Genomic DNA, 12,767 nt, shown 5'->3' with positions numbered 1-12,767 from the left:
TGTCCGTTTACACCCGCCTGCATCAAATCTAGTCCAGTCTGCTAAAAACAGAGGAATGGGGATCCCATTCATCTTGCAGATCGGATGGTATCCGATGGAACTGGACAGGTGGTCTTTGGTGAGATATCTTTTTTTGAGAGAGAAAGTTTCGTTCTTTGTAGCACTTTACTTAAATGAAATAAGGAATCTGTATTGAAAATCCTCATTCATTCATAAAATGACAGTCTGATACATAGTAACTCTCATGGTTACTATATATTAGCAGTCAGTGGGATGTCTAGGAGCGATCTGTAGTGATCGCTGCCCGCGCACATTCTACTACAGGGGGTAGCTTGGTAAACACATGTTAACCAAGCCCCAACCTCACCCCCCCCCCCCCGCGCTTCACTCCCAATTGGAAGAGGAGGGAAGCCAGCTAATGATAGTAGCTGCAGGGGTGGGGGATGATAGGTAAAGGAGAGCGTGGGGGGGGGCAGTTTTAGATGGAAGTTAGTTGTGGGAGGTGGAGAGGCAGGGGACAGGGAAGCTAGGGCATGGGTGTGGAGGTCACATTAGGGGTTATTAACTGGTCAGCTGGTTGCAATTCACTGATCAGAGTTATCGAATTGTTCAGCAGAGTTTGATTAGCTGCTAGGAGACCTCATATAGCTGCCTCACTGATCTGGGGCTTAGAAATCCCCTCAGCTAAATCTCCTAAACATACCTCATAAAGGAGGTACGTATAGGAACATTCTAGTTCTAATCAAACCCTGCATAGCCCATCCTGTCACTGCAGGCAAAGAATAGAAAAGGCCGCAGGATTTCAAATCCCAGACTAGTAAAGCGGCTATACCACGTGTCAGAACAGAAGATCGCAGGACTCAAGGTTAGCAGGACCAAGTGTGATGGGAACGGGGTCCAGTGTAAGTCCCCCTTACACTTTTATGTGGTTAAACTGACTCCATTTTCAGACGAAGTTCGTCCATTTGATTTCCAAATACCACAAGGTTTCTTTTCATCTCTTAGCGCTGAGCAATGCTCAGACTATACTTCACGGCCAGGAAGACATCATCTCTGCAAAAATATATCTGCCCAACACCCCACCCCTATGAACAAGCTGTTCAGCACCTTGCAAACTAAAATTGTTCTAACACAGTAACCTGAATGCGTAAAAAACAGGGTCATTAAAAGCAATAAGGTGCCCGTGTACTTGCCACAAAATAATTTTTTAAAACAGCTGTTCTACTAATGCTTGCAAAATGCTCATCTGTTTCCCTACCTGTTTAAATCACTGTAAATAGTTGTCTTGGCAAACCGAGCGTACTTAACGATTTGGGAAGCAGGCTGAGTTTCTAGAGAGTTCTGTGCATTTTTATAACCTGCTTTCTGACACGTGAGCTTTTTTGCTGCAGCTGGCAACATATTGGGAGTTTGCCAAAAGGTAGGAAGCCCATTAAAAAGGCATATAAATCCTGACAGCACATACGCTATTTAGAATGAAACGCAACACAAATAAAGATTTGGATACTCATGACTTTTCATTTTGTTTAAAGGAAACTAAGCACGTAAGCTAAACTTTCTTTTAGGACTTCTGATCAGTACTCACATTTTGACCGTTTCAAAATTAGTAATATAAATGATCCCACCTAATGCTATTTCTGATCTTGTATAATAGTTTCAACTTAAAAAAACAAACAAAAAAAAAAAACATCCTCTATAAATTTCAGGCTACCCCGCCTTCTACTGACCCTTAATCTAGGTTATTCGTCCCTCCCCCCCCCCCCCTATTTACATCATAACGCAAAATATAGCACCCCCCAAGACTCAGACCCCACACTTGCGCTGTTTCCGGGTGGCGGGACTGCTGATCCAGAGCCGCAATTGCCTTCCCTAAGAGAATCAGTCCTGTGCCATCCCCCTCTGGTGACATCTCTCTTCTGAGAGGACAACACTGCAGCCTATCCATTAGGAAGTGTATCCCAGGCACTTCCCAACTGCCCTCTCTAGAGAAAATCCCTTGGTTCTTTCCTCCACAGTTGTTCCTTTTCTTTGGCCCGATCTTCAGATATCTATGAAAATGTACCCACTGTACTAGCCAACTACCAATTTTTATTTTTTGTTTTATACATTTTTGCACTAAAATGCCATTGTACTGGTTAAAGGGGTTTGTTAACCCACATGTACTTTCTGGAATCTGTTCTGCCATATAATATGTCCCCCTGTGTGTTGTAAAAAAAAACTGTATATACCGCATCTGTGACCGCTGATCAGCGGTCACGTGACACACCACATCTCTCCTTTCTCTTCGTGTGACAGATGCACTGGGAGGGGCCGAGATTCCCCTGCCGACGTCGCTCTGGAGGGGAGGAAGTGAAAGCCAGAGATGCGGCGTGTCACGTGGCCGCTAATCAGCACTCACAGAAGGTATATACAGCTTATTTTTATACAACAGACACACAGGGGGACATATAATTATAAAGAAGGACGTGTTATTAAGGCGGCAGCAGCAGGGAGGGGGGACCCTGACACAGGAGCCGAAAGGCAGGGATGGGAGGGGGAGGACGACACAGAAAGAGAGGAGAGACAGCAGGCTGCGGATTACGGAGGCACGCAAACTGACCACAGTGTCAGGGCTCGGCAGTCATGATTACTGTGGTCAGTTTACAGAGGGGAGAGGAGAAACTGGCAGGATCAGCCAGGTTTTTTATGCGTTACAGGGGTCCAAATGACACAACACAAGCAGTGTGTCCTATAACATGCTTCAAAGGAGCAGGATCCTTTTTTTTTCTGGTGAACCCTTTAACCACTTCCCGACCGCCGCATGTACATTTACGTCGGCAGAATGGCACGGACAGGCACATCAACGTACCTGTACGTGCCTGCCTAGACGTGGGTCCGATCGGGACCCCCCCGGTACTTGCGGCAGTCGGATTCCCTCGGGGAGCGATCCAGGACGACGGCGCGGCTATTCGTTTATAGCCGCTCCCCGGAGCTGAAGAACGGGGAGAGCCGTATGTAAACACGGCTTCCCCGTGCTTCACTGTGGCGGCGTATCGATCGAGTGATCCCCTTTATAGGGAGACTCGATCGATGACGTCAGTCCTACAGCCACACCCCCCTACAGTTGTAAACACACACTAAGTGAACACCAACTCCTACAGCGCCACCTTTGGTTAACTCCCAAACTGCAACTGTCATTTTCACAAGAATGCAATTTAAATGCATTTTTTGCTGTGAAAATGACAATGGTCCCAAAAATTGTCCGAAGTGTCCGCCATAATGTCGCAGTCACAAAAAAAATCACTGATCGCCGCCATTAGTAGTAAAAAAATAAAATAAAAATGCAATAAAACTATCCCCTATTTTGTAAACGCTATAAATTTTGCGCAAACCAATCGATAAACACTTATTGCGATTTTTTTTACCAAAAATAGGTAGACGAATACGTATCGGCCTAAACGGAGGAAAAAAAATGTTTTAGATATGTTTTTGGGGGATATTTATTATAGCAAAAAGTAAAAAATATTGAATTTTTTTCAAAATTGTAGCTCTATTTTTGTTTATAGCGCAAAAAATAAAAACCGCAGAGGTGATCAAATACCACCAAAAGAAAGCTCTATTTGTGAGGAAAAAAGGACGCCAATTTTGTTTGGGAGCCACGTCGCACGACCGCGCAATTGTCTGTTAAAGCGACGCAGTGCCGAATTGTAAAAAAGGGATTTTTAATACAGCTTACCTGTAAAATCCTTTTCTTGGAGTACATCACGGGACACAGAGCGGCATATTCATTACTATATGGGTTATATGGAGTACCTTCAGGTGTTGACACTGGCAATCTCAAACAGGAAATGCCCCTCCCTATATAACCCCCTCCCATAGGAGGAGTACCTCAGTTTTGTAGCAAGCAGTATGCCTCCCAAAATGGTCCCCAAAAAGAGGGGTGGGAGCTCTGTGTCCCGTGATGTACTCCAAGAAAAGGATTTTACAGGTAAGCTGTATTAAAAATCCCTTTTTCTTTATCGTACATCACGGGACACAGAGCGGCATATTCATTACTATATGGGATGTCCCAAAGCAATGCTCACAATGAGGGGAGGGAGAACATCTCCAAGACAAAAGGATTTAATTTAGAGAAATACTCAAATCATAATAAATCCAACTTAGTTGAGAAAAATAATCTTAAATTTTAAATTTAACTCAAAAAAAGAGGAGCCCCCGGAATCCGAGGGTCTCAAACTGCAGCCTGCAGCACTGCCTGCCCAAAGGCTGTATCAGACTTCCTTCTTACGTCCAACTGGTAGAATTTTGTAAACGTGTGGACAGAAGACCAGGTTGCCGCCTTGCAAACTTGAGCCATAGAGATCTGGTGGTGTGCTGCCCAGGAGGCGCCCATGGCCCTAGTAGAATGAGCCTTTAATGATACTGGAGGAGGCAACCCTTTCAAGCCGTAGGCCTGAGTGATTAATTGCTTAATCCACCTAGAAATGGTGGACTTTGCAGCTGCCTGCCCCTTCTTGGGCCCATCCGGTAATATGAACAGCACATCTGTTTTCCGGATCTTCTTTGTAGCTTTAAGATAGGCCTTCATGGCCCTGACGATATCCAAGGTATGCAGCAACCCTTCCTTTCTGGAAGTAGGTTTAGGGAAGAAGGATGGTAATACCAAATCCTGGTTCAAATGAAAACTGGATACAACCTTCGGTAGGAAGGAAGGATGAGGGCGGAGAACGACCCTGTCCTTATGAAAAATAAGATATGGTTCCTTACAGGATAAGGCCGCCAGTTCCGATACTCTTCTTGCGGAAACTATGGCGACCAAAAATACTAACTTCCTTGTCAGTAAAACCAAAGGAATTTCAGCCAACGGCTCAAACGGTTGTTTCTGTAAACTTGACAGAACAAGGTTTAAATCCCACGGGCAAAGCGGGGATTTAACTGGAGGTTTAATACGTAAGACCCCTTGAAGGAAGGTCTTAACCAGCGAGTGGGTGGCCAGCGGCCGCTGAAACCACACTGACAGAGCAGAAATCTGTCCTTTGATTGTGCTTAATGCCAATCCTTTATCCACTCCTAGCTGGAGAAAACTTAATACTCTATCGATGGTAAATTTGCGAGAAAGCCATCGCTTGGACTCACACCAGCCTACATAGGCCTTCCAGACCCTGTAATAAATCACCCTAGAGACCGGTTTCCTGGCTCTGATTAGGGTAGAGATTACTTTCTGAGACAGACCTCTACCCCTGAGAATCAGGGATTCAGCTTCCAGGCCGTCAAATTTAGATGCCGTAAGGCAGGGTGGAGGATCGGACCTTGCGATAGCAGGTCTGGCCGTAGAGGAAGAGTCCAAGGGTCTCCCACTACCATCCTTAAGATTAGTGAGTACCATGCCCTTCTGGGCCATGCTGGAGCTACCAGGATGACTGGTATGTGCTCCACCCGGATCCTGCGCAGCAGGCGGGGTAGTAACTGGAGCGGGGGAAACGCATAAAGAAGTTTGAACCGATGCCAAGGGCAAACCAACGCATCGGTTCCGCAGGCCATCGGATCCCTTGAGCGGGACATGAACCTGTCTAGCTTCTTGTTGAGTCTCGATGCCATGATATCCACGTCCGGCACTCCCCATCTTTGGCAGAGTGCTTGAAAGATTTGTGGATGCAGAGACCATTCCCCCGGCAAAAGAGTCTGGCGGCTTAAGAAGTCCGCCTGAAAGTTGTCCACTCCTGGAATGAATATTGCCGATATGCAGGGCACATGAGCCTCTGCCCATAGGAGAATCAAGCTCACCTCTCTCTGAGCGGCTTGACTCCTGGTTCCCCCTTGGTGATTTATGTATGCCACGGCCGTGGCATTGTCTGATTGAATTCTCACCGGGAACCCCTGCAATTTTGACGTCCAAGCCCTGAGGGCTAGTCGAGCAGCTCTGAGCTCCAAGATGTTGATGGGCAACTGCTTCTCTGGCGTTGCCCAAGTACCTTGGCGAGTGCAACCATCCAAAATTGCTCCCCAGCCCGTCAGGCTGGCGTCTGTGGTCACTATCTTCCAAGCCACTGGGCTGAAAGACTTCCCCTTCAGTAGATTCTGAGGGTCTAACCACCAACACAGACTTTGTCGGACTCTTGATGAGAGCGGCAACGGGATATCCAAGGCCTGTGGCCTTCTGCTCCATGCTGACAGGATGGCTGCCTGCAGGATGCGAGTGTGGCTCTGGGCGTATGGTACCGCCTCGAATGTGGCCACCATCTTGCCTAGTAACCTCATACATAGGCGAATAGTCGGTTCCTTCTTGCTTAGAACCAGTAGGATTAATTCCTTGATGGCTTTGACCTTCCTCAGAGGTAGAAACACTCTTTGTTGTTCTGTGTCTAATCTCATGCCGAGATATTCCAACTGCCTTGTGGGCAGGAAAGCTGACTTTTCTCGATTTAGGACCCAGCCGAACTTCTCGAGGTATTGGACCGTGAGGGCCACTGCTCGCTCCAAGCCGGGAGACGAGTGATCTATGACTAGGAGGTCGTCCAGGTATGCTAGGATCGTGACCCCTTGGATCCTTAGTTTGGCTAGGATTGGAGCTAGGACCTTCGTGAACACCCGGGGGGCCGTAGCCAACCCGAAGGGAAGCGCCACGAATTGGAAGTGACGCGAAGCCACCATGAAGCGTAGATATTTTTGATGTGGCTGATAAATTGGAAGATGAAGGTAGGCATCCTTTATGTCTATGGACGCCATGAAGTCGTCCTTTTGGAGTGTGGTAGCTGCTGACCGCACGGATTCCATCCGAAATGAGCGGATCTTTAGGTATGTATTTACCATCTTTAGGTCCAAAAATTGGCCTGACATCTCCATTGGACTTCGGGATGATGAATAGGTTGGAGTAGAAACCTAGCCCCTGTTCCAGGACTGGTACCTCTACTATTACTTCCTGGGAAAGTAGATGATTTAATGCCGACATTAATGCGGCTCCTTTCTCCGGATCGTTTGGAATCCTCGACTCCTGGAAATGAAGAGGAGGAAACCTTAGGAAATCTAATTTGTAGCCCGTGGCCACGGAAGACCGTACCCACTCGTCGGGAATGCTGGCTTCCCAAACCTCTGAAAAGAGTCGCAGCCTTCCCCCCACCTTCGTGGGTGGGGGCGTCCCTTCATAAGGTCGGCTTGGGGGCTGGTTTTGCTGGTTTGCGAACCCACTGCTTTCTGCCTCTAGCAGCCTGTCCTTGTGATTTGCTGTTGAAGCCGAAGTTTGCTTTCGCAGGAGGCCGTCGATACTGTTTGGCATTAGAGGGCCCCTGCCCAGGGGAGTACTGTCGTTTAACGCAGGCCCCTGAAACTTCCTCTTAGTTGGCAAGAGAGTACTTTTGCCATTTGAAATGGTTTGAATGTATTTATCTAGGTCTTCTCCGAAGAGTCGTCCTCCATGGAAGGGGAACCCTACCAGGAGCTTCTTGCATGGGGGCTCGGCCTCCCAGCTTTTTAACCATAAGAGTCTTCTCATATGGATAAGGGATAACGATAAACGTGACGCTTGCTGGATAGAATCCTTAATTGCGTCTACTGTAAAACATATGGCCCTAGGGACATCCGAAAATTCTTCTGCCTGCTGGGCAGGAATAAGTTTAAGCATCTGCTTAACTTGATCCGATAATGCTTGAGCAACCCCAATCGCAGCCACGGCTGGCTGTACTACTGCCCCTGCAGTAGTGAAGGAGTTCTTAAGTAGTGCTTCCAAGCGTTTATCAACTGGATCCTTGAATACCTGTATGTTTTCTACAGGGCATGTTAATGATTTGTTAATACATGAGATGGCTGCGTCCACTGTAGGAGTAGCCCATTTCTTGGAAAATTTATCTTCCATAGGATATAGGGCAGAGAATCTTTTAGGTGGTAAGAAGATTTTATCTGGCTTGTTCCAATCTTGGAACAAAACTCCCTCTAGTAGAGGGTGGATCGGAAATACCGCATTGCTTTGAGGCGCCCTCAGTGAGCCCAAAGCTGAAACCGTAGACACCTGGAGATCTGGTACTGGCAAGTTGAATGCATTATGGACCAAGTCCGTTAAGGCTTGAATCCACCAGCTCTCCCCTTGGGAGACTGCTCCAGACTCCTCTGTATCCGGATCTTCGATCCCTGAACCTACTTGGTCCTTGTCCAAGAGGTCGTCCAATTCCCATGAGGAAAGGACCTCCTCTTCTGAGGGTCCGCGCTCGGGCGACGGAGATCTAATCCGTTTACTGCCCCGCATAGCTGTGGCTATCATTTTTCCCATTCTTTTCTCCATCTCTCTTAAAGAGGTGAGTAATACCTTGTCCGTGACCATCTTAGGGTTGGACTGACCCGCGCCAGCTCCAGCCCCAGATCCCGATGGCCCCAAGGCTCCCTGTGGGGAAAGCAGCGGCATAACTTTGTCCGAGACCTCAGACTCTCTGGGGGAATCCCCACCTCTTGTACCCTCTGACCCGGATGCCATGGTACAATACCGAGGTACACCTGCTACCTATTGGTATTTGGAACTATAAAAGTTAATTGCCCAAACACCTGTTTGGGGGATAAAAAATGCTTCCTCTCCCCTAGATGACTTTTCTTTTTTTTTTTCGTTTTTGTTTCAAATCCAGGAAAGAAAAAACATTCTGTCCCCCTGAGTAGTATTGCAAAGAAAAACTATGAGATGGAAAAGAAAACAGCCTATTTCTAGGCTTGAAAAACAGTCTTCTGAAGACTGCAATATCCTTTCTGGCCACTGTGTGTCCTCGGCGCCCCGTGCTGCCGCTCTGGTCTTTCTTCCCCAGTTCCAAAGTATTGAATGGAACAAACAAGGAAGGGCCGCCCCTTCCTTAAGCCACTGACCCGCCCTTCCCCCCCAGCAATCTCAAACAGGAAATGCCCCTCCCGACAGGGGGGGGGGGGGGGTTTGGGAGGAAGGGACCTCTCTGTTCAGGCAAACTGCAGCCTGGAACCATGAGGAGGTCAGCGTTTTGCCTGCTTTGCAGGCTCTGAGGAGGAAGACTGAATGGAGCATCGCCTGGAGGCTTGCAGGTAAGCACAGCTCTCTGACACACACATATACTTCACACAGGCCCCACTCAATGCTTTTCCAACACTACAAGGGAGGTCACATCTTATGGGGAATAATACATATAGAGCCATCCTATCTTTATGATATGTGACTAGTTTGCCAGATGCAGTGCATAACTTTAGGCATGTCCCCTGTGACCCCCCAGAAAAAAACCTGCTAAGAACCAAGTTCCGCAAGTTTTCCCCTCACTTACCTGCTCCATGCCGCAGGACTTTGCCAAGCAAGAGGCCCAATCTTCCCCCATCTCCGAGGGGATGTCTAGACCTTCAGGCCCTGGGTTCCTATGAAGGATCCACTGTCCTGGGCCCATATAGCACCCTGGCAACAGAAAACATTAGGCACCCAAAGGTTTCTAAGTTCTGGGCCCAGGGTCCAGCTCTCTAAAAAGAAAAGCATTATGGGCTATACCCCAAGGGTTTGGGGTCCGGTTACTGACCACTTTAGCGCTGAGGCTTTTTTGGACAGAACCGGTAGCTCACCTAATCCCAAGGATGCGGAGGCAAGCTAAACCATGACTAACACCTAAGACACTGGCGTAAAAACTGAGGTACTCCTCCTATGGGAGGGGGTTATATAGGGAGGGGCATTTCCTGTTTGAGATTGCCAGTGTCAACACCTGAAGGTACTCCATATAACCCATATAGTAATGAATATGCCGCTCTGTGTCCCGTGATGTACGATAAAGAAAACCCCTTGGGTCATTTAGCAGCATATTGGTCCGGTCCTTAAGTGGTTAATCATCTTGTTTGCCATTTTAATAAGTCAGTATAAAGGAAAAGTAATGGTGGGGAAAAACAAATTCTGTGTATAAGCAATTATTTTTAGCAGATAAATTATTAATGTTCTGCATAACTGAGGGTGTTGCAGGGGTGTTTAGTTTTAGTAAACTAACCCCTCGTATATTTAGGGAAAAGAGGGTAACATCTGGTGCAGATCTGCATAGAAACCAATCAGCTCCCAGTTTTTTTTTTCTGACAAGCTTAACTGAACAAGCTGAAATTAGAAGCTTGTTTCACCACTTTGCAAAGCTGCACAAGATTTTGAACTCTCCAGTTTTAGCAAATCAACCCCAATGTGTAAGGTGTTTCTCTTCCTCATTTTATAATATTGGAAGGTATGGAACAGTCAACGTCCTGCAGGCACTGATGTGCCAGTAGGGGACCCAAAAAGAGGAGGATCAGGAGGGAGTTTCTGTGCAAAACCATTGCACAGAACAGGCGAGTATACCATGTTTATTATTTTAGAAAAATAAAAACTGAACCTTTAATATCTCTTTAAGCTGGAAGACAGTCAGATACTGGGGTACATATGCTGCAGCCACAATGCTCACTCCCCATCGTGATCAGTGGGCAATACCGTTGCCAAACGCAACATTCAAGTGAATGGGGCTGTGCCACAACTGTAAGCCAAACGCTGGGCTCATGGCATGGTATGTCTATTCAAACAGCCTGTTCAGCGGTCGCATTCCAAATGCCTGTCAGTCAGTCACGCTTGTATTGCTCTGAAAATCAATCCACCGCAGATTGCTCTTCACAGAGCCTCAAATTCGGGGCAACATACAGCCACTAATTTTTTATAATCATAATCAGCTGTGCAGGAAGGCACCAGAAACATTATGCTTGAGTGAGGGGCGGACTGACAACTCATGGAGCCCCCAGGCAATAGAAGATTATGGGGCCCCTGGGATTACAGATGGCCACCACGCCAGGAGGCAGTGCAGAGGTGGTGCAGCTAAAAATCTTGGGATTTTCACATCAAAAGCATGTCGGTATCGGACATATCAGGGACAGATGTAAAACAAAAACAAAAAAAAACAGATTTTTTACATACTGTCCCTGGTTTTACTGAGCCTGGCAACCCTGATGGGGCCCCTAGGGCGGTGCCCGAGTGCTCGAATGGTCAGGCTGCCCCTGGCTTGAGCTCTTTTGAGGCCAGACACATGTATATGAGGCTTTAACGTCCATAAAGTGCAACTTTTCTAGGCAAATTTAACCAATTGCAACTATTTTGGGGATGTATACATTTTTCATGGGCTAAGTTTGTTTCAGATGTGCAATTAAAAACATTACATTACAAAAAGACAAATGTGGCAATTATGCGTTTAGTTTTAAAGGGGATGTTTTATTTATTTTTGAAGAAACAGTTTACTCGGACACCTATATAACTATAAATTAACAAAGGGAAAATTATGTGAAAAGATGTGATCTAATTACATCAAGATAATCACAAATCTAAAACACTGGAGAGAGGCTATAGTTTTATTTACAGAAGGCGAGGCTGTACACATCACAGACGGCTTATAAGGTTGCTTTGGACCTAACCTGCTAATCATGTCTCCTATTTCCTACTGAATTGTGTGAGGTACCTGGGAGTTCTATTTTAAGGATATAGAACTTTGTACATCTAGGAAAACATTGCTGCAAGCTGAAAACACCTTGTCAGAACAAGCCCAGTAAACAAGAAAATACATAGAAAAACAAACTTAAAAGTGTGCCGCTAGAAAATAAGTTATACTGGAAAGAGAAAAAAAGCAACATTTCGCTGAGCACAAATTTAACTTGCTTCATTGAGAGAGAAAAAAGCCTCCGTAAATGCAGGTCAAGAAGCACCAGACAATCCCACTGTATTTAAAGCTAATGCAGTTATTTTGCCATTTGCATTTAAAAGGTTATTTGGGCAACAGTGACTCACTTCTGTGCTCCCTGAGACAACCGCTTTGTCCACATTGACCAGCTCCCGATCTGCAGTTTGGTGCACTCCTGGTGACCACTCAGCACAGCGGTAATGAGCCCAACAGTGACCTGGAAGACAGGAAATTTAAAACGTCAGATTATAATGCTACCTGCCCCACAGAATATCTTTTAACCAAACAAAATTAAAAAAGTGGGAAACAACTCCTTTCTGATCCACCAAGGTCCCTCTCTTGATCAGCGCATGACCACCTTTAAAAAAAGGAGCAATAATCCTGGCGTACAGAACAGGTGATTGGAAACCAGGAAAGTTTTCTGTGAACCCCTGTAACCTTACCCAACTTCATGAGCCCACAGTTTTTTTTTTTTTTTAACAAGCAATGCAGAGTAACATAGAAACGGGTGTCCTGTGTCCTATACTGTATCCCAAGGTGTGGAATTTACAAAGTCAGTCAAGACTCCTTTTGTCTCATGTGGTGCTAAATGCGAACACTTGGGTGCCTCCTCTCACGATCCAGTGCTGTACCGGTTGCAGTTCTTCTCTCTTCACTTCCTGGTCTCTCAGCAGACAAAGGCAACAGCGGCTCCTGCTGCTGTCGGTCAAATCCTGTGGGAAGGGAGGACTGCTGAGCTGCAACGTGTGTGAGGCGTGCTGAGGAGTTTACCTGCATGGGTGCCCCCATAGCACTGTACTTGCTATGGGGGCACTCACAGAATAGTGGTGGGGGACCACCAAAGAAGAGGTAAAGGGGGCACTGTGTGCAATATTTTTGCACAAAGCAGGCAAGTATACTATTTTTTCTTTTAAATTAAAAATGATTGGCCTTCAGAATCACTTTAATCATACAGTACAAGACAGGCTTGTCATGCCCAATGAATGAGAAGGACCAACAGGTGAAAAAGAGCAGCGTCACCCGGACCAATAAAACAAAGCCAAGGGCCAAAGACCCAACTCGGAGTGCTGCTAAAAGAACCTCAAAGTCAAAGACTGCATATGCAGAGGCCTGACCATCCACCTTGCAGAACTTGGT

The 12,767-nt window shown here is 46.5% G+C and overlaps 1 protein-coding gene across 7 annotated transcripts in view; it reads right to left on the bottom strand.

The window, feature by feature from the left end:
- KMT2C (lysine methyltransferase 2C) overlaps nucleotides 1-12,767 on the bottom strand; it is a 310,800-nt gene that overhangs the window by 182,746 nt on the left and 115,287 nt on the right. For all 7 annotated transcript variants that reach the window (XM_040352734.1, XM_040352731.1, XM_040352735.1 and 4 more), the window contains exon 6: nucleotides 11,738-11,847. In XM_040352734.1, coding sequence (XP_040208668.1) covers nucleotides 11,738-11,847 — 110 coding nt within the window. The remainder of the gene's footprint in view (nucleotides 1-11,737; nucleotides 11,848-12,767) is intronic.

Source organism: Rana temporaria, chromosome 5 (assembly GCF_905171775.1).
Source record: "Rana temporaria chromosome 5, aRanTem1.1, whole genome shotgun sequence".
Classification (NCBI taxonomy): Eukaryota; Metazoa; Chordata; class Amphibia; order Anura; family Ranidae; genus Rana; species Rana temporaria.
Note: the sequence above shows the minus strand (reverse complement) of the source record. Positions and strands in the feature narration are given on the sequence as shown.